Source organism: Marmota flaviventris, chromosome 16 (genome assembly GCF_047511675.1).
Source record: "Marmota flaviventris isolate mMarFla1 chromosome 16, mMarFla1.hap1, whole genome shotgun sequence".
NCBI lineage: Eukaryota > Metazoa > Chordata > Mammalia > Rodentia > Sciuridae > Marmota > Marmota flaviventris.
In genome coordinates, this window is record NC_092513.1 from 37,070,550 (window position 1) to 37,098,314 (window position 27,765).

Below are 27,765 nucleotides of genomic sequence, written 5' to 3' on the forward strand. Positions count from 1 at the left end.
ATTCCCAGTAAAACAAAAGCTGAAGGAGTTTACTACCAATAGATCTGTCCTGTAAGAAATGCTGAAGAGAATCATCATGATGAAATGAAAGTAATAGTAATCTGAAGCTGTATGAGGAAATAAAGTTCTCCAGTAAAGGTAAGTATATGGACAAATATAAAAGGAAGCATTATTATATGGCATAACAGAGAATATATCTCGTCTAGAGCTTTAAAACTGATATTTCCTGATAGGAGTGGTTTTGTTAATGAGGTGACTCATTGTGGGTCCCTCGATAACTTCAGGAAAAGGATTGGTCCCAAGAAATATCAATTATGTTATTAGATGGTTGAAACTTTGAGTCAGCCCAACCTCCAGAGAGAGGAGGTCAGAGATTGAGTTGAATTGATTTAATCAATCATGTCCCAACAAAATCCCTGTACAAAGGTTCAGAGAAGCTTCTTGGTTGGTGAACACATGGATGCGTTGGGAGAATGACATGACCAGATTTCACAAGGGGAGGGCACTGCTACTCCGTGTCCTTCCCCAACCCAGGACCTTGCCTTTTGTATCTTTTCATTTGGCCATTCCTGATCTGTATCCTTTGTAACAAAACTCTAGTACAGAATCTAGTGCACTCAGTGAATTCTGTGAGTTGTTCAAGTGAATTATTTAACATGAGGGGGTCATGGGAACCCCTGAATTTCTAGCTGTCTAGTCAGAACTGTAGGTGACCCCACAGACTTAGGACTGTCTTAAGCAGCATTATTGTGGAAGATTTTGTCCTTTGCCTGTGGGGTCGGCCCTAACTCTGAGTAGTTAGTGTCAAAATTCAATTACAGTATTCCAACTTGGGGTGGGGATATATTGCATTTTTTTATTACTAATACCATTTTTATTGCCTATATATGATTTAAAACACAGGTGCATAAAACTAATGATAAATCTATGATGTCACAAAACGTATAGATATAAACAGGTCCTGGCAAATAAACTCTTCATTACCTTCAGGTGTGTGTCCCACACACTAGATGAGTGAGACTCGAGTGTGTGTGAGGATTCCCCCTGCTTAGAGGAGGCACACCTTCATGCACACCTTTCTTCTCAGTCTCCTAGTCTCCCCACTTACTCCCATGGATGGCCGGAAAGGTGTTTGCTAAGAAATAATTACAAAGAAAGCAAAAATAACTTTCTCTTGGAGGTGTAGATCAGAAAGCAGGTCTAATTGTTCCTACCTAGGTATTTTCAAGGTGTAGCTATTCCCAAGCTAGAATAGCCACAAAGAGACTTCCAGAAAAATGGAATGTCAGATCATTTGCCCACTGCCCTTTATGTTCTGGTTGTCTGATACTCATCCTTAGCAGCATTTCTTCTCTTGGTGGCACAATCATGGCACTGCAAAGTGAAGGAGCCAACCACATATGTTGTTTAGCTCATGTCGCGTGTAAGCCAGCAGATCCAGTGATGAAGAATATCTACAGGGGCTGGGATTGTATCTCAGTGGAAAAGTGCTTGCCTGGCATGTGTGAGGCACTGGGTTCATTCCTTAGCACCAAAATAAAAAAAAAAAAAATTAACAAATAAAATAAAGGCATTCTGTCCATCTACGACTATATATATCTATATCTATCTATCTATCTATCTATCTATCTATCAGAATATCCATGGTCAGCATTATTGGTCCATATTTTTTGTTTCTATCCATTACTGAACTAAATAGCTTTGAGGAAGAGGGAATCACAAATTGTCACTATTTAACTTGATTCATAAGCCTCTAGTATGCTTATTATTTTCTTTAAAATAAACCAAGCATGCATATAATTTTTAATGCTCTGTAGCCTAACAATTCTATAGAAAGGGACTTCTTTATTCACTGAAGGCAAAGAAAATTCCCATATTTAGACGGGACTTCTAAAGGTATTGGGTGACTCAGCCTTATTTAAAAAAAAAAGTTCAATCCAGGTGTTTCCTATGTATTCACCCATCCATTCCCTCTATTCCAAATATCTATGGTAGGGAGCCTGAATAAGATAATGAAGAAAACAAAACTATCATCCTTAAATGCACAATTTAGATTGCTAATCTTTTGGCGTATATTTTTTTTTTCTGGGCCTTTAAAAAAAAACATAAAGCCACTCAAATATTTATAGGAGATAAGCTATTTTGCCTCAGTTAATCAAACATTCCATCACTGTTACCCTGCTCCATACTGTAAACGCTGATCTGTCTTCTTCAAACAGACTGACTCCATGTTGCTCTAGGAAAGAGTCATTAAATCCAGGAATAAAACATGCAAGATTTAGTGTTTTTAAAAACATTTTTAATGAAGAAATAATTCCATTCCAAAATATAGACACACAATTAAATAGTTTAATCACTTCAAAATATAACATGTCCCCAGGAGGTTCCAACACACACACACACACACACCCACACGCACACACACAAAACAATACTTAACAGCAATACAAAAAATCCATACAATAGTAGTTTTGTTACAATACCAATGAATATTGTGAAATCTTTAGTGTCTCTGAATTGGTTATTTCAAATGGTGTCAAATTACAGTAATCATAATTAAAAATGTCTTACAGTTAATTAGCCGCAAGATGTAATGCTTCTGATTTTTTTTTCTTTTTTTTTTGGTTCAAAAGTAAAAATGCCCTTTCTTCTGAGGACACAATGGAGTTCTTGCTTGTGGCTCCTTGCATGGAATCGAACCAAGGTGAATGCAGCAACCAAAGGTTGCTGTCTGTACAAGATCTATCTACAGTTAACAGCCAAGAACTAATAATGGTGGACAAAGATGATCAAAATAAAAGCAGACATCAGTGCTAAATTATGACGCAACAGTTTGGCTCATGCATATAAGAAAATACATAGTATATCACAACAAAGGCCACACTCTTAATGCAATTCAGTTCACATTACTACTTACAAATGAGCCTTCCCTGCCTTATAATAGATCATCCGAGAATCCGTTTTCACAATCTCCAGCACAACTCCCTCTGACCAATCGAACTTACCCCGACTTCCGTCCTGACCAACCACAACTGATTCCTGAATCCTGTCCTGTAGATTTCACCCTTCTACCCTCCTCTGTTAACATGGTGCTGTGGGGGAGGGTTGGCTGTGTTAGACCAGTGCTCATTAATAGGCTATAGCTCTGATGGAGATGGATGTGCAATTCATTGTGGAACAAGAAAGAAACAACCCCCACATGATATAGTTGTTATCTAATGGACAGGACAGATGAAACCTGCTGGGTTTGCACTTAGAACAGACCCCAAAAATAAATTTGGAGAGCCACGGAAAGAAACCCACCAAAAACCACAAAAACCCAAAACAACACACGCCATTTTGTCTCGGTTACAGGACAGGGGTGCTTGAGTCTGGTCTCAGTGCTGACGTGGAGCTAAGAGAAAGAAAAGGTGGCTGGTTAGTCAGAAATTGGTCATGGGCGGCAGTTTCCAGAGTCCTTGCAATGGCTTTGAACGATGGGTTATGGAGTTGGTAGGCCATGAGAGCTATGACAAGGGGGAAGGTTTTTAGCAGAACCGTTCAAACCTCAGACAGACGTTTTGATGTCAAAACACAAAGAGACAACATATGTCAGCTCAGTCCAGCCAGTGGCAGAAGTGCCACTTGCAGGGTCTGAGTTCTGAGTTCAAGAACCACCTGGCTCTGGTTGCGAACTGACAGCAATGTAGGTAGCTGGGATGTAGTGGTTTTCAGTACTGAGTATGAGGCACCAATGGCCACCTGCTCCATCTAGAGAGGTATGGTTTCACAGAGGATGGGCAGGGGAAGAGAGATGAACATCAACACACTGACAAAACCCGCAATAAAATTCATCTGTGCAAAGAAATCTGAGAACTGTGCAGTCGTGCCACTTTGGTGTTAGCCTGTGCTCAGGGACATTTGTTTAGGCGGGTTCTCTGGAGGGAAGTATGATTAAGTACATCCAGGGACAGGGTGGGGTCCTCACTGATGCCAGTTAATCACTTTACTATCCCCAAGGCAAGCGATTTTGTTGTGAAGGGCAGCCAAGGAGATGGTTTCTGACCAAATGCAGAGGCATAAACATCTGATGGCCCTCTGCTAGCAGAGCTTAAAAATATTGGAATGAGTATTCTCAGCTGACACCTACCAACTACAGACCAGGTACGTGGGGTGGGAGGTTTTGCAAACCTTGGAAGCAAAATGGAATCGCTGAAGCTTTGAGGTTGACTCAGAGCCTTTCCTACTTATAAGACCTTTCTGGAGACTTTACTATACAACTGAATTCTAAAGCAGTAGTTTCAACCTTTAGCATGCATCAGAATTGCCTGGAGGGCTGATTAAAACACAGATTGCTAGGCCCCATCCCCATCATTTCTGATTCGGTAGGCATGGGCTGGGGCCTAAGAATTTGCGTTGCTAAGACATTCCCAGGTGATGCTGATACTGCTGATCTGGGGAACATCGTTTGAGAACCACTGTTCTACAGGAATTCCAGAGAAGCTGCTCATTTAAGTATGAATATATCCAATATGCTGCAGGCTTTTATCCCCCATCAAATCTTGAAACAAACAGAAGATTGCTTTTCCATTTTCCCCAGAATCCCAAAGTGAGGGGAGGGGACGGTCTTTAGTTCTTTCTGAAGAGGGCCCTCCTAAGGACCATCAATAGACTTTTATCCTCTTGTCTTTGCAGTTCTTTTGCACATTAGTTATTTTTTCACTGAGTGCAAAAATCCCAGCTTAATATAGAAGAGCCTGTCCTCCTTTCATGTGACCACAGAACGCTGCATGCAGAACACCAGGTGGCCAGCTAAGGCAATCGACATTCAGAAATAAAAGGAGAGCGACGTTTCGCAAGCGCACTTTAAGCCTGTACATTTAAAGCTGAAGGCCTCCGTGACCTGATAGGGGAGCTTGTGAATGAGCGGTGCTGTTAAAGACATGCTTCCTAAAGCTAAACCGAGAGGAACAAGACCATGGAAGAGCATAGATAACTTTAGTCCGTTTGGGGATCTTATGGCACCTGTGGTTTATAAACAGCTTTAGTAACGAGTATTTCAAAACATAGTTCACAGTTTTTAAGAAGATCTGTGCTGATTTTAAAAACTAGATTCTATATAATTTGAATGTTGTCTTTTTTTTGAATATGATTATTTGGAAAAAATATTTACACTAAATTCTATGGCTGACTTGTTAGAGTATCTTGAAAGAAAACAACCCAAAGTTGGAAAGAAGCCCCTAAGAGTGGATTATTTCTAATGATGGGTTCAAATCACTGCTCACAAAATCTTTTGGGGTCAACTGCAAGCCAAGGATCTGTCTTGGCTTCCAGATTCTGAGCTTGTACACTCAGGAACAGGACCCTTCAGGATTTATGAATGTTTGCAAGTGGTTGTTTTTTTCCAATTGTTATGGGAAAAAAAAGAAAGGTCCAGTGTATAATATACTGTTTTGCTAAAATCTCAAAGAATCCAGAAATCAAACTTCTAGCTATAAACAGTATTAATATTGTCATTGTAAACTGAACAGGTTCAATATCATGTGCAAAGGTTTAAAATGCTTGTTAATACTGCCATCGTGTGTAACAGCAGCATGGTTCTCAGCCTGTGTTGGTTTGTTTTTAACCAGGGATGAGCCATGTTACAGAAGATGTAGTGGATAAATTAGCTTTGAACAGAAGTCTTTTTTTTTTCCCCTTCTAAAACACACACCTATGAACTACAAATCTTAAGAGAACAAAAAAATTAGCTGCACTAGAGGCATCAGAACACATCTTTAGGGGGTGGGGGTTTGTCAGGAGCTGCTGGGTGTGGTGGCTCCTCTCTCCGGTGAGGCTGCTGCCAGGCTGCCGTCTTCCTCTGTCTGGGTGCAGTGCTCTCCATCATCACCAGTTCTCATCTTATCATCTGTCTGACTATCGCTTGCCTGGGAATAAGGAATGTGTAATTTTTTTTTTAAAGACGAAAACTGTTTCTAAATTAGGGTTATGAAACTTAGGATTCCCCCCTTTCCCACACATACACACACACACACACACTCATGCACACATATATACACACGCACACACATACACATACATGTGAACGCACACTTGCTGTACTTCTTTCCTATGAAAATCAGGGACGGGTGTTGTAAGACACGGTGTGCTGTTGCACCTTCTGGAAGAGAGGACGGGAAGTTCTCTTTGTTGAGTTTCTTTCTGGAAAGGTACCTGAGGTACCATGGAAGGATTTGTGCTATTCTTTGGACAAGGAGAGGACACTACTGACCCACCATCAGAATTCCATGTTGATTTTTTTTTTTTTAAATTCACTTTCCATGGTCCAATCCTCCAATATCTAAGTTAAGATGTGACCAGGCAAGGAAAGTGATATACCAAGTGTCCAGAGGATGGAAAAAAATCCAAAATTTGAACGGAGTAAAATGGAGACAAGGGGGATACTAAGCTGAGCACTAATCATATTTGTACATTGTTTTTTCAAAAGGAGCTAGTTGAAAAGCAGTCCACCAGGAACTCCATTCGCTTGCTCAGGATGCTGATAAATGTGTATTTATTTCCAAATACGCCTAAAGCCCTACTTGAGCAGAGGATGAGTCTTCTATGTTTCTGATGTCCCACTTTCTGACTCCTTACCCATGTAGGGCCCTGCCTTGGTGGATGACTGGCTGACATCAAGCCAATGAAGTGGGCTTCAGGACTTCTGACTAAGAGGAACATATTTGGATCATTTTTGGTCTTGCAGCACAGTTGGAAAGTCCAAACAGAAATATTGTAATAATGTAAACTTTTAAAATTTCAACTATATTTCCTAGCTACATTAAGAAAAAAATTTAGTAGGATGGAACTAGTTACAAGATGAAAAGCCACTAGCTTTTGTAGTATTCTGAAAAGATGTTAAATGAATTTTGCCTAAGTGGCTGATTTAGTACCAGGCTGGTTCATATTCAGAGTCCTGTCAAATTCTAGATGGGGCTGGGGGTGGGAGGGACTACTTGATGCAGTTAACAGCAGAGGTCACAAATGTTTAATTTTTCACTGCCAATTTTGCAACAAGGATTTTTAAAAAATGGTCTTAAGAACTTTCAGGATACTGAATTTTTTGGCTTTTAGGAACACAATGAACCCAATGCCAACTTTTATGTGGTTTTATATTAAGGCCATTTTAGTAGGCTTTTTAAAAAGAAATATTTTTCTAAGAAAAATCTACCAATGTTTAAATAATGGATAGAACAAAAATGATTAAATTTCTGGAGCTCAGAGAAAGAAAATGCTATTAAAGGAAAAGGCTTGCTCCTTCGGGATTAGGTTTGTTATAACTGGAGTGAATATTTTCAGAAACTGCTCCTGGGAATTTTTTCACTCTAGTCATCGTGAATGTGGAGAGTATGTGGTGTTGTATTCTCAAATCCAAGCGGGGAAGAGCAGAGTGTGGTCAGTATGCGCTTTCCTCTCTGCTCATGAAATGTATATCATAGACATTGTACATGATTTTTACTTGTTTAATCTTAACCTGAGGATCAAGACAGGATGTCAGCAGTGCTCAAACTAACACATATTCTTTACTAATTGAGATGCCATTTAAAGAAAAGTATGTATATATATATATATATATATATATATATATATATATATATATATATATCCCTTTTTAAACTAGCAACCGGAGTTGGTAGTTTACTCTCAACTGTGCTATATAGACAGAAGGGATTCCACGATTGGAAAGAACTGTATAACTAAGCAGACACAAGTCCTTGGGCATGGGTGGTAAGATTACTGTGGGAAGTACATGAACTCTGAACTCTAGTGGGGGACATCTAAATGACCATCAGCTGGATCCAGAGAAACCATCTAGACTTATGGGACAGTGTAGCCCAAGATCTCTCAAATCATTGTATGTAGCAGAGGCCTGATTTTGTTTATAAAAACAGGGAGAGCCAGCTCGCTCTAGTCCCCGTGGTCCCAGCGGTTCCCAAGTGCTTGCATAACCACTATATATAAATCATGGAGCATCACGGCATGCATGTATGTGCATGTTCTTAATAAATTGTACGGTGTCTGCTACTGTGTCAAGCTCTTTAAAAACACACCTCAGGAAGTACAATTCTTTTATGAGGTAGGCTCCTGACATGTTGTGCAGAGGAAACTGAAGGCTAAAATAGCTTTAATAATTTGTCCAGATTTATGCTGCTAGAATTTGGTAAAACCAATATATATGTATATATTTTTGCCAGGAACCCTTAGACCCCCAGGTGTCAAAGGTCTTGGGGGGGCACTTTATCCTCAAGGAGTGGTCAAAACCCAGTAAATCATTATTTGAAATTGGGTCTGATGTCTTCCATAGCCTAAGATTTGTAAATCACCCTCAAGTGATCTTGCCAGATCAAGTGCTCTTTACATTATAACTATGAGAGATTTTACATGTATTCAGGTAGATCCTTGGGATGGGATCCCATACGGGATAAATTATATTTTAAATTAATTTATATCCTGCTCAATTACATCATGGATTTGAATCAGTTATCCCCAAAATATAAGACTGTAGAATCCCTTCTCCATTTTGATTCTTTTTTTTTGGTACTGGGGCTTGAACTCAGAGGTGCTTAACCACTGAGCCACATCCCCAGTCCTTTTTATATTTTATTTTGAGACAGGATCTCCCTAAGTTGCTGAGGCTGGCCTTGAAATTGTGATCCTCTGGCATCAGCCTCCCATGCTGCTGGGATTACAGGTGAGTGCCACTGTGTCAACTTGATTCTTTCATTTTAAAAATATTTGATTTTTTCTTTTTTGTTAAGGTACACGTTTGGTCGTTTGGGCCCTGAATGTAGCATGATTAAGGAGCTGATTCATCTATAAATGCTGAACAAGGTTGGTTCCTTCCTAGGTGCTACAGAGGGGGCAATTCTGATGTCATGATGGATTGGTGAAGTGGCTAGCTAAGCATCCTGGCTGCAGAGGACTTCCGGGGTGTCTCTGATGTTAAGAAAGTTTCTGGTAGACTTCCCTAATTCACAGAGGAAAAAGTCAACTCCCAAGGATGTCTGGGAGATTTCCACTGGATTATAATGAAATGCTCCATAGACTTGAGAGAATTTGTCGACAAATGTCAGCAGGGAAGGAGGATATTTTATTACACAGAAAGAAACACTTTGGAGAGAGTGATTGTGAATTCAGGTTACAAGCTCTCAGAATTCAGTGGAGTGGCCATGTTTCCTCCCAAACAAGAAGGTACTTACTTGAGAGGAGAGTGATAAAAGGATATTGCATTCAACCTTGCAAGCTGACCTGTGGGTGACAAAGGACACAAACAAGAAAGGTGACATGTCAAGTTGGTGACGCAGTCAAGCTGGTGAATTATTTGGCTGGAAGCCATGCACAAAGACAGAAAGAGAGTGCAATGAAAGAAAGTAGTGTTCCAATCCATTCAATAACCGTCTGCTCACAGAGCCCTCCAGGAAAACCACTCCAGCGTTCTCCAGGGCGTTCATCTTGAGGGGGGACACATGGGCTTATTATGTTCTCCCAGCCCCTTCTCTGCCCTTTCCCTTGAAGTCATCGGGCATGGAAAGGCAAGGAGAGAGACCTTCAGACTCACCAGAGACAGAGGTGGTAAGAACTCCAATGGGATTGTACGTCATTAATAGAATTTCCCTTCACTTTACTCATCTAAGATTAAATTCCTAATTCATTAAAATAAATAAAGATTTACTATTTGATATAAAATGGTGAAAGGCTGCCTCTTTTTTTTTTTAAATAACTTCTAGAATTTCAGTTACTGTTGTCACCCAAATCCAGAAACTGATAGGAATTTAAAGAGGGAGGCCTAATAAGGACACCCTAACAGCATGAACTGGAATATTGATTATGTAGCCACATCTCTTTCCCTCTATGTGCAGAGTCACGGGAGGCATGTGTAGGGATGCCATCCCTCAGAGTTCCCAGAGAAGCCCGGCCAGCTTCATTCTGGGATAATTTCCTTCTGTGGAGAACCATACAAGTTGCAAAGAAAGAGCGCCCTCCATGATTTTCAGACGACTACTGTTTCTGTAGCATAGAAGCATGGTTCCACAGATGCTATCTCTGTTTTTCTTTTCTTTTTTTCTTTGTTTGACTTTGATCTTTTCACGAAAGATCAACATTTTGGTTGCTTCTAAAATGTGTTTGCTTAACTAAAAAGTTGAATGGAAACTTCCAAAGAGGCAAACCTTTTTTTATATTGTTGAGGTGAAGTTGGCAGGCCTCCAATATCTCTTTTGCTACATTCTTCTTGGGAAAATATTTCAAGGCTTAATCTATAAATATACGAGAAGTGAGAGACAATTTATTCCCTCTATTTCTCTGTCCTTCACTAATGCAGTACAAAAGGGCCACTGCTGATCTAAGAATATGGAGAAAGGTTGTGTGGCAATTGGAAAGAAATCTGACAGGAAAACAGTAACCCACTGGGGTTGGGGACCAGCAGGTCTCCACCAGACAAGCATCCCTGAGCTCCCAGAACTTAACAACACACCTGCAGGTAAAGAGAAAGGATGCTCACAGAAAGACAAACAAGACAGGACAACGGTCCGTTGGGTAAAATGCACCTCTTTTAGCAGGAGTTTATTCCCAATTGCCTGTGCTATGTTCTATGAATTCTCAGATGGGCTAATATACTCTCTATCTGAAGATGTGTCTATTCACACCTCATTGAACTTGGGCCTGCAGTTCCCCCAACGTTCCTCACTAAGTTTTGTCACCTTCCCACTTCCATTCGGCATGAAGTGGGCAGTCAGGGAGGCTGAGGACAAACAATTCAAGGGAGGAAGTATATTTATGCATGCACTGTTCTTTGTATTCCTCCTCTTCTTTTAATTTATGGTGGGGAAGAAAAAGCACCTTAATGATCCTGGGGGAGTTTGGATTGTTAAGTCACCGTGTTTCTGCTAATGTCACAAGGCTTCTTTACACTTTCCAGACCCGAATTCATGAGAATGCACAATGAGTGATGGCTAGCTATGAGAAGTTTTTAAAATTTTTACTGTCTGGAATACATGGACTAAGAAGTAATGTGAAAATATTCTGGAACAAGAAGGCGGAAGGGAGGAGGAAGCTCCAATTTTGTGAGGATTGGGAAAGACCCATTACCGTGGGCTGAGGAGGTGGGGTTGAGTGGGGCTGGGGGTCCCGGTACCTGGTAGGCTTCGTCCTGCAGCTTCTGTTTCAGGTATTCCTCCATCTTCAGCTCATTCTCCAACTGCTGGACAGAGTCGTTCTCGTAGTTCTCGTCCTCAGGCCGCACGTAGGGATCCCCATCTTCTGTAACTCTGTGAATAAACCACAGTTGGCATTTTGGAGCACCTCTTAAAGACAAGTATGAGTGGAATTTGTGGCGTTAGCTATCTGTCCCTTGAGCCACTTCTATGTCTCTTTTCCCCAAAGGGAAACTTAAAAAAAATTGGAGGTTTGGAGGAGTACACAGTCAAGGCATTTTCATACACACTTTTCCCATGGCAATCTGGTGATCATTGGTCATCAGTGTGTTTGCAGGGTTTACAGGAATAGTCTGGCCCTTTACATATCCTATACTCTACAAAAAAAGGACAAACTTGTTTTTTGAAGGGTTATTAAATTTTCCCATTAGGGGGGATTTTCACATAGAATCCAAGAGCAGTTTCTATAAGGAGAGTGAGCCCTCTAGTGAAATAATTCTTAAAGACATTTATTCATAATTTAACCCTCTGTGTTACACACATGCACCCAGAGACACACACACACACTGACACATGTGTGTGCATACTCATGAGAGTCAATTTAGGGCACATGCTTTTGATCTTAAAAATTTACACTAGTTCCAAACCTGAAGATTCATTTAAATTGTCTAATTCCACTATCAAATAAATAGAAAAGAATGACTTCACTCATTGAGATGAGACATTATCTCCCTCTATTCATCCCAGGATATGTAAAAAACTCTTCATGGGGCTGAACATAAGTTCACTACTAAATCATGTGACTAGAATATTCTCAGTGTGTAACACAGTACAGATATTAAAATATCCTCTAAAGTGAAAAGAGTGGTCAAGGAGACATTTCTAGTCTGGAGATTAAATGCCATTTTTCACATTTATTTATATCTGTATGACATGTTCTTGTTATTTTTGGAGGTTTGGGGCCAGCCTAAAAGGTTCTGTGAGGTGCGTGTAAACTTATCCTTCCAAGATCCAAAATCACTGGTTGGTAGCTGGTCCTGCTCCCCAGCATACCAGGGATAGTAGATTGGAGTGGCACTAATGGTCTTGGCTTTTAGAATTGGGGCAAGGGACATTTTAGATAGCTACCATGTACATGCTTAACAATAAAAAATCAAGTAGATATGTATTTACTTGACAAAACAGATGACAATTAACCCCCCAGTTTGAAAAAGAAACAAACAATTCTAAATTATAGAGGAAAGAACATGAAAGCAAACTAAAATTAGAAGTGGCTGCAGCCTGCCACTTTCAATCATATCGTAACTGTTCTGCTCTGATCTCATACTCTGCTCCTTCACAGCTGGCTTTCCACAGGTCTCTTTATAGCTCTCCATTCTTGCTGGTCTTTTGTTCACTACTTGGATTGAGAAGCAAAACATCAGAAGGGCCTCTGGTTAGTTTTTCTTTGGGTCTTTAACACAGTCGATTTATTTTGATGGGGAAGGGGATGGTACTAGGGATTGAACTCCAGGGCACTCGATCACTGAGCCACATCCCCAGCCCTATTTTGTATTTGATTTAGAGACAGGGTCTCACTGAGTTGCTTAGTACCTTGCCATTGCTGAGGCTGGCTTTGAACTGGCGATCCTCCTGCCTCAGCCTCCTGAGCCACTGGGATTACAGGGCGTGTGCCACTGCGCCCAGCCCAATTTATTTTTGTAGACTGGTCTGGAATATTTTTCACTTTTCACATTAAGTGTCACCCTTCTGTTATTTTTTTAGTGCCATTCCCTTCATTCCCTTTCTCAGCCTTTGGTCAACCTTTCTTCACATTTCTCATAACTCCAGGAGACTATGCTCCTAGCGCCTCACTTCCAAATTCCCTTCCTTTATTTTATTCTTTTCTCTTCCCAAGCTGAATTTTGCAACTCTGTCTGGGGTTGTTTTAGTTTCTCAGCTTCATTTCCTCTGCTGCCTACTTTGAGCTGATCCAGAAAGGTGAAAACCTTTGCAAAACAAGTTTTCCGAGGGTCAGATCTGTACATAGTCAACATGTTCAGGAAAGTGGGTTTCTTTATAATGAGACTTTATGCCTTTATTTATTTTAATCCAATTTATATTCATTGTGAACAGAGAAACTTCTCCAGAATCACTAGGTCCTCTAAGTCCAGATACAATAAATTCTGAAGGCAGATGATTAATCTTCTGAACTAGCCTGAGTCCTGGAAAAGTAGCTACAGTGTTTTTTTAAATATGATAGACTATTCCTGAATTATAACGTGTTTGACGGACAACTTGACCACAGTGCAAAAGTGATAAGCACTCAGAAGAAGCCATACTTCCAATTTTGAATCTGGATCTTTTCCCAGGGTAGCCATATGCAGTGAAATATTGTTCTGTGATGTTGGGCAGTGGCGATGAGCTGCGGCTCCCCGTCAGTCATTCAGATGAGGAAAGTCAATGATTGATATTTTCTACAGTGTGCTCTGTAGCTAAGCTAGGATATTTGGTAGGCTAGTTGTTTTAAATGTATTTTCAACTCACAATATTTTCAACTTATGAGGGTTTTATTGGGATGTGACTTCATGGAGGAGCATCTGTGCCCAGAGCCTTGGGCAAGCCAAGTTCTCAACAAGCACTGATTGGCTCAGTTTATTGATAATCCCTCCAATTGTAAGGGGAAACAATCTCAATGCCAGATTTAAATGTAGTACCCTTCTGTCTCTTCTGGTAGAAAGGGAAACGGCCTCATTCCTTTCCAAAGTGAAGAACTAAACAACCATGTTTTTACTTTCTTAAGGCTCCCTACAGATTGGTTTTCTACTAAGAAAAATATATTCACACAAAAGATACTCACATGTCACTACGCATGGTGCTTGTGGTGGGGCCTCCGTGAATGTACCCAGGTTTTCGGGCGTGGATTTGAGCTAGAAAAGCCTTTTCAGAGGTTGGCGATGGAACCAGATCCTCAAACTGAGTCCGTGCAAATTCAGAATCCACGTTACTTTCCGTTTCACTGCCCACCTCTAGTGGGTGCAGTTGAAGAAATAAAAAAAATGACTCATTAGATAATTTATGACCTGCAAATCAACCTGTGGGGTATAAAACATCAGCCAGTGAAAGTACATTTGTCAATTTTTTTTTCAAAAAGAGAATTGATACTGACACAAATTACTATAAAATAATTTCATACACAACAATTCCTTCCTTCCTTCCTTCCTTCCTTCCTTCCTCCCTCCCTCCCTCCCTCCCTCCCTCCCTTCCTTTCTTTCTTTTACTGGGATTGAACCCAGGGGTGCTTAACCACTGAGCACTGAGTCACATCCCCAACCTTTTTAATATTTTATTTAGAGACAGGGTCTCTCTGAGTTACTTAGGGCCTCAATTAGTTGCCGAGGCTGGTTTTGAGCTTCCAATCCTCCTGCCTCAGCCTCCTGAGTCACTGGGTTGACTGGCGTGCATCACTGCGCCTGGCAATATTTTTTTTTTTTAATTTCAGAAATGTTAGGAGGAATTTTTGTGTTTTAATATTCGACTTCACTTCTTAAAACTCCTATTTTTTTCTCTCCACAAAAGTCTTCATTGGAATTGTTACTTTTGCTTAATATTACCCCAGTAAATATAAACCTATAATATTAAAATCACTTAGGTAAGAGTATAAAGTAATAGTGCATGAGACTTCCACCTGAAGAACCCGTTAGTTATCATTTGTTAGGGCAACTAGTATGTGCTATTAATTGGGATCTTATTTTGTCATTTTGGTAATCTTTTTCTTTTAAAATTTTTTTTGGTTGTAGATAGACACAACTACAATTTTGTTTATTTACTTTTATGTGGTGCTGAAGATCGAATCCAGTGTGTCACACATGCTAGGCAAACACTCTAACGCTGAGCTATAGTCCCAGCCCCTGGTAATATTAATCTAAAATTGCAGCACAGTTTTCAGTTACTTTAATTCTTATTAGAGAGGCTTTAAAAAATTTAAGTGCTGGATTTTTTTCTTAATACTGAAGTTTTATTTCTTATAGATGTAATCTACTGTAAGACCACAGTCCTGCCAGACAAATACCTTACTGGGTTGCTTTATGGAATAGATGGAGACATATTAGTAACTGCTAAGATATTTATGTGTATATTCATCCTGCTGAAATTTTAAAAACTCTGTAGTATTAGCAGGGAAAAATGTCCCCACAATATTATGTTATTTGTTTTCTGAGTAAATTTTTCTTAGGAGATATTGCAAAGGGAAATTTCAGTTTAGCTTCATTCAAATGATGATCTATTTCAAATCAACAGGGTGAGAAAAGGTATATAAAACACTTAATGCTGTAAATATAACTTCCACATCATGTTACTATGGATCACTAGATACATTAACAGTGGGTATCTTTGGATTCTAGGATTCTAGGTCAATTTTAATACTTTTTTTCATTTTTCAAACTTTCTGTATTGAGCATGTAGTAAGCAAAATATAAACATTATGAAAAAATCTGAATATACCAACAAAATATCACATTGACCTTTCAAATATCCTTTTAACATTGACAATGAGCAGGTCTCTGAAAGAGGCCCCTTGGACTTACAGATCTTTTGCAATGAGTAGATAAATGAGGGGGCACCAAGGACTCACCAGAATTCAGCTCTTTGACGAGAGAGGACATGGTATTAGTGATGGAATCTGCTGCCACTAGCAAATCATTCCTTAAATTTCTTCTTGAACCTTCAGCAAAAAAGAAATATTCATTAAAAAAAATAGGAGCTTCCCCATGCCTCCAATTTCAGGTTGTTTGTTTATCATTTCCTTTGATAACCTATAGCAAGAAAACTTCTAGTACTTCCTTTCAGAAGTGTTTTGGTCCATTTCCTAAAAGAAAAAAACCATACACCGTGCTTAGGGTAGTGGCCCCAATATAAGAAGACATGACTAATGATGGAGATTCACATAAAGTATCGTTCAATTTGGGACAATTTTTGAAAGTGAAAGAGATTAGCACTGATAAGACTGGGTGACCTGGCATAATAACTATGATGGTCCAGCTTGTGTGGTCATCCTTCCTAGGAATGTCCACACTGATAAAAACTCTGGTCTGTGCAGACAGCTGGACCTTCATAGTTATTTTTATTGTTCTAGCCATAACCTTGTGGCTGAGCACAATGGATTCTGGTCTCGGACAGCACAGACTCATGCTCCTTCAGGGTTTCCAGAGCTCTTCCTACCAGGATAGGTCCCTGTTGGGAATGAGAAGTTTATGCTCTGAGTGCTCCCAGAATGTGAGAAAAGGGTGAGGATTGCTGCTCCCACTGCCAGTATAGACAGATGCATGGCAGGTACCCTGAACTGGAGCTTGGACTAAGTTGGAACACACTCTATGGTAGAAAAAGATTATTCTCATATTTCAGGCATACTAAAGAGTTACATAGGCTGGCTTGGGAGTGGGGCAAAGTAGAGAGAGAACAGAGGGCTAATATCTTTGGGAAAAAGCATACAGGGTTCCAAATAACTGACTTACAAATGACCTTCTGTAGAATGAACATTTTATGAGCTAAGGGTTGCTTTTAGGCCTCATTTCATTGTTGTCTCACAACACAATATTAAATAAGTAAAATAATCAATGCATTTAAATCCGGAAAATCAAAGTAGCTAGGTGAAGACATTAATTATAATAGGAAGCACAAATTGATTTAAAATTCTGTACTTTCTCTAAAAGGTGATTTAGAAAAAGCATATTTTTCCTTCTAAAATTATAAAAACAGAAAGTTCTTTTGTGAATTACACAAACAGCTCTTGAATCATATTCAGTGCTCAGAAGAAACAGCCTTAATGTGGACTCTCTTTTTTCCCCCTCAAAACAGAATAAAGTCTATCATTCTTTCCCATTAAAATATGTTAAGGTATTACCCCTATACATGGAGGATGAGAGCGTCTGTTTCCTCCCCTTCTGGCTATCTTTGCATATTTTTGATGCTCAAAAGCATTTAAAAAATATTGTTAGGCAAAAGATGATATTGAAGATTTGTGTTTCTTTTGTTTTAAATATTTATTTTTTAGTTATAGTTGGACACAATATCTTTATTTTATTTATCCATGTGGTGCTGAGGATCAAACCCAGGGCCTCCCATGTGCGAGGTGAGCGCTATACCACTGAGCCACAAGCCCAGCCCTGAAGATTTGTGTTTCTAGTTATTTTTGAATGAGTTTCCTTGAGTCTGTTTTTGTCCTTTGATTTTGTTTATGCTTCCTTTTGCTTTAAAACATGAGTCAACTATGTTTCTCTTCTCTTTAGATCTTTGTATGAGAACCTGGAAGATGGTTCATGATATATTACTCATGTCAAGAAGATGCAAATTGTAGACCAAAATACATTGCTTGATCTGATTTTTGTAAAAAAAAATAATAATATGTGTCCTACACACATACAAATATATGTATTTATGTACAAAGTCCGCCAAAAACTGAAAAAAAAATATTAAAATTCTCTCTCTCTCTCTCTCTCAAAAAAAAAAAAAAATTAAAAAAAAAAGTGGTTGTAGGAAAGTTTTAAGTCACTTGCCTTGGGGGGCCCTCCTGTAGGTATAGAATACTGGTTATCATCTCCACCCCTCTTTGCCCTCCTCTGCTGGAGGCCTAACTTTGCGGTTCCATATCACAAGGCAATGATCCCCCTCTTTAGGACATCTCCACAGACAATCTATAAAATGACAGTGAGTTCTCTGATACCCTGGAGTGTCCACATGTGGCAATGGCGGGTAACTGTCCACCACTCAATGGATCTTGGTGACCTATTTGCCCATTAAAAGGAAACCACAGCAAAATAAAATAAAATAAAATAAAACAGTTTGTGCAAACCACTTACTTTGTGCAAATGCCTCCTGTACATCTCCCCCGACCCCTGTGAGAGAGTCCTGAGGCGCATGCGTCGGGGTGGAGCAGGTGGACACGGACCGGATGGGCATGGGGATCGGCCTGCTGATGGTGTGGCTGGGGGAGGAGCGCGGAGAGCCTGCCCCCTGGGTCTGGGGAGACAAGGTGAGTCATTAATTTGTTTTCCCAAGAAAATGCCATATGCCATCTCAGTGCCTTGGTCCAATGTTAAACACAGTGAAATTCCAAAGCAGGAAGAAATCTTAGGTCATTGAGTAGGTAATCTTAAACCTGGGTTGCAGGTGTGGATAATTTAGGATCCTATTTTCATATAAATCTGAAATTTGGGTTAAATATTGAAAGTTAACAATATTAGTACAGCACTGTTCTATAATATAGGAGATGTATACATATGATGAAGCTGTTGTTAAACAGAGATAATAATTACAAGGTGTGTATTTCCTCCTTAAAGGAAGTTCTATGTAGAATAAAAGCATATTGAGGAGAATGTTTTAAATACAAAGTAGGAGACTATTTGAAATGGATGCAGAATATTTGCTTCCTGAATGTTCAACCTGTCTTCCCTGGTATCATCTTCAGGGACAAATTTAAAGTTTAAATCATGTCTTGCTGTATTGTGCATATTAAGTCTCAAATTAGGAATCAAATGAAGTATAAATTGTTTAATCTTTATTTTACAGTAAAAGCTGATTTTGTCAAATTACTCTGAGACTCAGGGATTTGAATGGGGAAGACAAAAAAGAAATCTTGTTTTCTTTTTTCCCTTTGTTTAATTAAATTTATCTTTAAGTGGTACATGAAAATATAAAAATTGTAGATATTAATGTAATAACCATGTAAGGTTGTGATCTATGTATACATTGGGTAACGGTTGAATCAGGTTAAACATATCTGTTTTCTCAAGCATTTTATCATTTTTTCAAAATCCTGTTTTTTTGAAATACACAGTAAACAGGGTACAGTAGGGTGCTTTCGTCATCCTCCTGTACAATAGCACAGCAGATCTTCTTACTCCTATCAAGTTGTAATGTGGTACCTACTGATCAACCTTTTCCCATCCCTCACTTTCCCCTACTCTCCCCAGTCTCTGCTTCCTACTTCTGTAAAACCAACTTTTTATAATTGACATATGAGTGAGATCATGCATTACTTGTCTTTCTGTGTCTGGTTTATTTCACTTAACACAATGATCTATCTCCAGTTCCTTCCATGTTGTTGCAAATGGCATGATTCCATTTTTTATGGCTAAGTAGTATTCCACTGTGTACATGTACCACATTTTCTTTATCTGTTCATTAATTGATACTTTCCATCTCTTGGAATAGTTCTACAATAAACATGAGAGTGAAGATGTCTCTTTGACATACTCCTTTCACTTCCTTTGGATAAATATTCAGTCATGGGATTGCCTATCATATGACAGTTCTATCTTTAATTTTGTGAAGAATCTCCATACTATTTTCTACAATGACTGTACTAATTTACACTCTCATCCACAGGGTGCAAGTCCTCCCTTTTCTTTACATTCTCTCCAGCACTTATTATCTTTTGTCTTTTTGGTATCTGCCATTCTTTCTGGAGTGAAGTAATATCTCATTGTGATTGGGGGTTGCAGAAATCGTGGTTTCTAACTGTTGGTTACTGTTTCCTGCAGAAAATGTCCTTCACCTCTGAGAAAGCAGTATTATAGCAGAGTGAGAATAATAAGATTTTAAAAGAAGTAAAGATAAAAGAAAACAACTAAAAGCCCCTTTTCTCTGCATTTGCACTTGGCATGAAAGCTTTCTGAGATGTTGTTTCTACAATGAGGTCCCTTGGAAATAGTCTCTCTGTTTTAATAATTAGTAGCCAAAGGAAGACAATCAAGCATGCATGTAAGAAAATGCAAGGAGACCCTCAAGTGCAAACACAACCTACTTGGGGGTCCACACCAGTTCCATCCCAGCCTGCCATTTGGCCAAGCTACCGTGAGAACTCTCCCATAGCGAGGCCCACAGATTCATCATAAAGCCATCCAAACTCCTAGACATGCACTGCGAGAGCAATGGTCTGGAATATTCTATTTAGATCCTTGCTTTGGGTTCAGCTGCTTGCAGTTAAAAACACACAACATCAATCTTGAAAATGCCATGCCGTTAGCTCTCCAGGGCTCAGCATCACACACAATTGTCAAATATATAAATTGAAGAAAACCCCAGAATTTAAAATGAAGCAAACCAGAACAGAGCACAGAAAAAACTCATGTGGTGCCCAGAGGGCGGAGGATCCATTCCTTCCCTCTCAACAGTACCTTGCAATGGTCTTTCCAGGCCCAGGAGAGAGAACTTTGCTGGTTTGCGATGCTTTGCAGCCTGCTTTCCTCAGCCTGCTCAAGGAGGGGTCTGGTTTCCCCAGAAACGTTGCAGCTCAGCCCCATGGCCTTGAAACCCTGTGAGCTCCTCCTCCCCAGCTTCCCATGCCAGTAATAAATAACTCCATATTCGAGTCATGCTTTATGATATTCAAAGGGTTTTATAGATATACACATTGATTTCTCTCCATGACCCTATGAAGTAGGAATTATTCCTCTAAATATGCAGCTATGGATTCCAAGGCTCAGAGAGTGAAAAGAATTGCTCTTAGGAGATGGAGCCCGAGTGGCAGCGCTGGTAGCTGACACAGTGCTCTGGGCTAGAGGAGGGACTGTGGTTGGTGAAGTGTCCCTCAAAGGAGACAGATGTTGGTTAGGTGGTCTGAGTGTTCCCTAGCTGGACCACCTCTCCTGTGCATTCTTTCCAATCCAGGGCCCTTAGCAGGGTCCCTGGGTCTTTCCTCTCTGTCCTCTTTACCAAAGAACTAGTCACTAGGGTGTCGGGACTGGAGATGGGAAGTGGGGCAGAGTACTTGTAGAAGTGGTCTCTTCTTGGCCTCTCAACTCTAGGAACCAGATTCTTGGTAGGAAGTTCACAATAATAACAGAATTTCACTTCTTTTTTTTTTTTTTTTTTGTGGTGCTGGGGATCAAACCCAGGGCCTTAAGCATGCAAGGCAAGTACTCTACCAACTGACTATATCCCCAGCCCTAAAATTTCACTTTCGTATGTAATTTACAGTGCATAAACATTTTTAGACACATTGTTTTGTCCCATTTTCTAATATAGTAGTAGAAATGATAATTTATTTAAATAGCAATTTGCAGTCTGTCTTTAACACCCCTCCCCCAATACTTCACTTAATCCTCCTAACAACCAAATAAGTTATTATGATTCCTGTTTTACAGATTGACAGACTGAGGTTCCAAGGGGAGAACTGTGTTACCCAAGGTCTCTGAGCTAGTGATTGGCAGAGATAAAAAGGACCCCCAGCCTTAGCCCCTGGACTACAAACCTGGGCTTTTCCACAGCAGCTCAGCTGCTTCTCAGGATTGTGAATGTTGTCATCATCACATGCTTCTGTCTGTGGTACACTCAGCCTACAAAGATTTAGTGAGCTGCAGGCCGAGAAGGGTGCAGGCACAGCCCCACGAGGGTGTGCTGTTGGAGAGGGTCCTCATCGTGGGGAGATGTAGGTGTTCATGGTGGCAGGAGGGCCTTTGGCTGCTTATGGATCAGTACAGAAGTATAGGCCCCCAATCTCTTCTCTGTAATTTTGATACCCCTTGCCAACAAACTATTGCTTCCTAATGAATTGGGCTCTAATGGGACATGAAGCTATGGATACGATATTTGCATAACACTGCCTTTCAGAGACCTGAAAACTTCTGAATTTGGGGACCTCACAATTTCAGAGACGGGCTGTGGACCATATTTCAATATTTCAGTAGTTGTACTGGGGCTGTATTGACCCCAGCCCTGCTTACACCTGTTATGTCAGGTTCTCTGGCACAGGATGTTCATGGGGCTCTTCCCTTTAGCAGCATTTGTAACTGAGATGTACATCTGGCCCTTCCGCCTTTCTTTCTGTGAGCCTGTCCCCTGCTCTCAGTGTGCTGGGCTTCCAGGTGTCTGAGGCCCAATGCCTCCCTGCTTAGTGTCTGATCTTCAAAGCCAGCTAGCCCTAAGAATCTGCCTGATTCTTTTCCCTGAAACTCCCATTAGTTGTTCTGTGATAAGAGAAAAATAATTGACTGTGGTTCTGTGTTAAGGGAAAAACAATTGACTGAATCTAAATTACACCAATGTGTGAATGACTAATAGCTACCATCTCCCAAATGAATCCCTAATTGGAGCAATTTCAAGCAGTCTGATTATGTGAAGAATTTAGGTGGAAGATTCTGTGTGAAAAGATTCAGCTGCATCTTTCCTACAATTTTCAACTCCGAGGCATGTCCACCCTTATGCAGACTTCTGGGGGCAGGATGCTAACTGCCTGGGTGATCCTGGCCCCATCTCTTCGTCAGAGCAGTTTGATGAATGGTACCTTCCTAGCACTGGTGTGGAAAACACCTTCTCTGTTCTTTCTTTCTGTTCCATTCTTGTAGGGCCATTAGGAAAGGGCAGAGGCCTGCTGGCATTGGGGCATATCAGTGATGATGTCACTGAGTTTCATTTTCACAGGTGATGACCCCTGTAGAATGGTGGCCTCTAGCTGGGTCATGAAGCGTGGTTATCTGCTACCAACTTCAGAAGACTTAGAGTGAATAATCCCTGTGAGCATGCTTCCCTGGAAATTACTCCATGATTAATGGTGCAAAGACTTAGGGGACAATGGTCCATGCAGATCAATATATAGATCTAAAGTTCCCTAGGAGAGAGTTGATTTATTGAAGAAGGAAAACATATATCACACTTGGCAAATTTTAAAATAGCTCTCTTCCTAGAGAATAAATGAAAAATTAATTTCCACACACCATCCTCTGGGTCCACTCAACCTGCTATTGTATCAATTTTTAAAAAGTCTGACAAGATCCATAAATTTTTTGATTTTTTTTTCCAGGAAGTATTTTGGTTTCTACTCAGCTCTAGAAAGGAAGGGTTCTTCAAGCAAAGGGGCAGCAGTCTAACTGCTGAACAGCCCACCCTGACGGTAAGGCAGGGCATTATGCAGCCCACTCCCCAAGTCCTGTAAAGGCTGCCTCCAGGTCTGGCTAACAATGCAGCCTGGTCATGCCTGGTGGTACCTCACAGCCTGGGAAGGCACAGCAAAGCAATGTGGCACATTCACTGTCATCCTTTCCTCCAATACACGTTCACCCACTGTCATTGTACTGCTGGGATTTCTATACTATGGCTTCTTAAAGGGAAGGATGTATACAAAGTGTTGTGGGATACAGAGGAGGTGGTTCATTCTGACTGGTCTGGCAGTGGGAATTATTCCACTTGAGTCCAAACAAAGGATATCCAGGCAGGAGAGACCAAGTATTGAGAGAAAAGTACCTGGGTTTTGGACTAGCCTGAGCAAGGCATGGCATGTGTGAGGGGTATTTTGGGATGGTGGAGAGGCCAGTGGAGCCAAAGCACCAGATTCCCTGTGGGGAGTAAAGAAAAAAATGAGGTAGAGAAGGGGGAGGAGCCACTCTTGGGAAATTCAGTGTAGACTTTATTCTGAACTAGAAGAGGAGGTCCGTTGTCTTTGGAGGTTTTTAAGAAGAGAAATTCTTTTTATTTTCTAGAATTAGTTAATGAATCCCAACTTTTATTTATTTATTTTTTTTAAAAGAAGATCGGCACAACTGAAAAGGTACATTTTAAACACTAGATATTAGTGTTTATACTGCTGATGATCATCTATGAGATGAATTATTACCTCCTTCAATTTTTACTGGTCCATGACTTCATGGAAAACCCACCAAAGAAAATGACCAAAAAAAGAAATAAAGGAAGGAGAAACCCAGGCTGTTAAAACCGGTCCTTTCTGGTCTGGTCATATTCCAGAGTGTGTTTGGGAGTAATTGGAACCTGAGTGACAAGAATTTCCTGAGTTAATTGGACCACCCAGTTTAAACAGGGAAGAGAATGTGGACAGGAGATGGAATTGGGAATGATATTTGACAATTTTTTTCTCCACTAAATTGGAATAGTTGTACTGTTCAATGAAATATCAATGTACACACATTATTCTCCCAAATGAGGAACAATTTGATTCTAAAGTCTATAGTTTTCAAAGTAAATCTTTACTATAAATTCAAAAAGAGAATTCACTGCAAATAAACACAAACTTTATTTTGATCCTTGACTAAAATACACATCCTGTGCCAATTAGCTCTTTCAAACAAAAAAATATGTGTTATAAATAAAACTTTCAGAGAAGATCTTGGAGTTCTTGTTGAACACGGTGCAGAAAGTTTGACACTTTCAGCATTTTTCGGTATTGGCTGTTCAAAAATGTCTCCTCTGACATGAGTGATAGCAATGCTCTGAAAATATCAGCATACCTAGGATGATATTTATGTTACCAGAAACAGGAAAAGAAAATCTTATTAGATTGCTCTATTACTTTTTCTGTTACAAGCACTTACAAGAAATATGAACAAATTTAAAGTCTATTCAAATTTCTTCTCCTGATGGAGATACTGTTTGTTAACTGAGTGAGTCTGTGTGTGTGTGTGTGTGTGTGCGCACTTGTGTAAACTATGGGTCCAATTTGAAAAGTTTATATATACTTAGATACATATAAATACATACATATATAGTTAAAGCTGACATCCATCTAGTATTTTTGCGGAGTGCTTTCATATCCATAATCTTTTAAAATACATGAATTAATTCTATGAGCCATGTATTATCAGTATGTTCAAAATAAATTATCAGGAAGTTTATTTACTTACTCAAGGTCTTATAGCTGTAAGTGAAGAGCAGGAAGCACTGTGATACATGTCTAACCCTTGTAATTTTTTATAGAAATTTATTATTGAGACCTTACTTTCTAAACTCAAAGTCAGTCTGGCACATAATATTTGGAACTAGTAGTACACCAGAAACTCAGGAACATATTGTTATTGCAATTCCATCCCAGATGCTGCCTTCATTATTGAACTTTTTATGACTGTTCTTTTTATGGCTCCTTCAGTAAATCTTAAAGATACACAAAGAAGAAAGAGGGTAGGATAACTTCAATTCAAGTTTTGTAAAAAAGAAATTTATTGCTTGTGATACCATAATCATCATATTATATTACAGGCACTATTTTTTAAAAATTCATGTTCTCTCCTCAAGGGGGATAAATTCATGCATTACCCATAACAAGAAACAGTATAAGTAGGAATTATATATACCAGTATAATAAAACACTACATCGAACCACACAGACTTATGATAAAGCATGGAGAGGTTATTAAATCAAGCACAATTTGTTGTGTGGGGAGTTTTAAGTTTGATTTTACAAAGAAAATGTCCCCAAAGGGGAAAGGTTCATAAATAAAAATAGAATTTAGAAGCAGATACCAATCTAAAACCTCTAAATTCTCTCCTTAGATCATGTTATACCATGAGAAGTCTATAGATTTGAATGGCATTTGTTTTCTTTATAGAACTGCCTCTATAGGGCTGGGATTTATGGGATTCTGTCTTTAATTTGGACTGAAGGTCAGTATAAGGAACAGCCACATGAAATCTTTGACTGCATTTTTCCCTTTTATTTTGCAGTACTATTTCTATAAATTTCTCAGTGAAGACTGCCTTTTGTATCATATGCCACAGAAATTTTGTTCTGCTAAAGAGTGGTATTTCTGTACTGATGAAACCACGGATCATATTTCCCTTTTTTTTGATTTATTGCCAGAAAGCTCAGAGTAACATCCTTGTCCCTTATGATTAACATATTTGCATTTCCTCTTCCTTAGTTTTAGATTTTTCTATTTTCAATTTCACGGAATCCTTGTTTATATATTCTGTTGTAAGCTGCTCCAGGTCCTTTGTGAAGAAAGGCTTGAGCATAAAAGCAAATAGATAAAACAGGCAGGCAAAAATCTCTGAACACCCAGACAATGTTTAACTGACATCTGGGTGGTACTGATGCCCTCAGGTGCCAATGCTGCAGTACCCACTGCTGGCTGACCCTCCAAGATGCAGAGGCTGGAGGAGCTATGGGGCTAAAGGTGAGGTGGCAGGGATACCACCCTAAGGGCACTGCCATGGTTTGGCTCTGTGCATCTACGTGTTTATAAACATCCTAGGTGAGGGAGCCTCTCAAGAATGTGCTGCCTGGGAATGGTAGAAAAGGGATCCCATGGGAAAGGGTTGAAGCTCGGTTGACCAACTACAGTATAATTGCCCTCTCTCTCCCCCAGAAGGGGGGGAAGGTTATATTTGAGCAGTATTTTTTTTTCTATGCACATGCAAAAGTAAGAGACAGGAAAGAAAAGAGGCTGTTTGCAACGAGAGGTATTACAAGTAAGGCATTTTTCTCTACCATGATCTAAGTGTGTTGAAAGTACAATAGCAATACTCTATGTATGCATTTAGGGGCAGTTATACAGGCTGTACAAGTGATGTGACCTTAACCCACGAGGACTGTCCCTCATTAAAATTTGACTTAAGCTTAGTAAAGTAATTGTTTTCACAAAGTACAAAATAACGTAGCACATTGTTTTTATTATCTGACATTACAGATTGATTTAACACTTTCCTTTTTTTTTTTACAGAACATGGGAATGAAGGGTAGAAATGTGTCCAGCATTTTTGCAAACATTCTTTGTTACACACAAACACACACAATGAAATATAGAAAAGAGCATACAGAAAAATTAAAAGGTAGGTTGATATCGGACAGGCTGTAGTTCTAATTGATCCATGGAAATAATGTGAAACTTTTTAATAACACTAGCAAGTGGCATATATTGTCATACATAGTTTGGTACATGCATGGGGCATTAAAGCTGTTTTTCTTTTGCTTTCATTTAATCTAATTATTATTATTATTTTTAATTATGCTGCTCCCTTTGCTGATCCTGAACCCGACCACAGGGTCAGACACAGGGGTCCATTTTAGGACATGGTTAGGGAGTTCACAATGCCCCTATATTCAGAAAATAAATGCGTTGTATCAGATTTGTGAAATCACAGAGCAGAAATGTTCTTGTGATAAGAGGAAGACTGAAAGTGAATTAATTTTTTTAGAGATTATTGTCAATCAACAGCTGAGATTCCATACTGGGAAAGAACCAAAAATATGGGAAGTGGGTAGTTAGTTACCGAGTACAGTCTTACATGATTGAGCACATTTTGGTGAGCAACGGGGGGAAAAGGCCTAATAATTATGTGATGAAAAGGGATTTAATTGCCTGATTCTTATAAAAAAGAGTTTCCAAACCATTTCAGTAAAATGGAAACGGAACTGAATATTCATGGTATGAGAGGATGTGGAGGTTCCCTTCTGTGTGCTGTGGGTTTTGGGATAACATTGACCTCTGTGTATCTCTAGTAACTGGGTCTTTCTATTAAGAGAGAGAGGTCTGATCAACAACCCCTAAAAGCTTAAATTGATTTGAAACTTCTATCTCTGGGGACCTAAAATGTTTCCAATAAAATCCAATTTGTTCCCTCTTCTAAAAGATGTAATAGGTCTTCTTTTGGTGCCAACAGCCATGATAGTTATAAAAGAAATGCCAAATTTTATAATTTCAATTCAAGCACTACCATTGAAAAGGAAGCAAATTAGTATGAGTTTTTTTTTTTCTTTCCAAACTGAAGCATGAACATACATTAGAGGCAAAAGCAATGAGAAAAACAGCAGGACGCAGGCCCCTCCACTGTTAGTTAAGACCTGCAGTAGGGGACATAACTTACTCCCTGCTTCAGTTCTTCTTCCTAC

General features: G+C 39.5%; 1 protein-coding gene and 1 non-coding gene across 8 annotated transcripts in view; both read right to left on the minus strand.

Moving 5' to 3' along the window:
• Window positions 1–2,329: 2,329 nt before the first annotated feature.
• Dtna (dystrobrevin alpha) overlaps window positions 2,330–27,765 on the minus strand; it is a 355,871-nt gene continuing 330,435 nt past the window's right edge. For 4 of the 7 annotated variants that reach the window (XM_071602817.1, XM_071602818.1, XM_071602815.1 and 1 more), the window contains 5 exons: window positions 18,008–18,167; window positions 15,784–15,873; window positions 14,011–14,179; window positions 11,153–11,285; window positions 2,330–3,394 (listed from right to left, as the gene is read on the minus strand). In XM_071602817.1, coding sequence (XP_071458918.1) covers window positions 3,254–3,394; window positions 11,153–11,285; window positions 14,011–14,179; window positions 15,784–15,873; window positions 18,008–18,167 — 693 coding nt within the window. In that variant the 3' untranslated portion in view covers window positions 2,330–3,253. Of the gene's footprint in view, window positions 5,907–9,218; window positions 9,268–11,152; window positions 11,286–14,010; window positions 14,180–15,783; window positions 15,874–18,007; window positions 18,168–26,494; window positions 27,762–27,765 lie in introns of those variants that run through there. The other 3 variants (XM_027935619.2, XM_071602821.1, XM_071602819.1) reach the window with 2 other exon arrangements.
• LOC114093063 (small nucleolar RNA SNORD88) lies at window positions 8,215–8,303 on the minus strand. Its single transcript, XR_003582848.1, has one exon. It is a non-coding gene; the product is annotated as a small nucleolar RNA SNORD88 (small nucleolar RNA).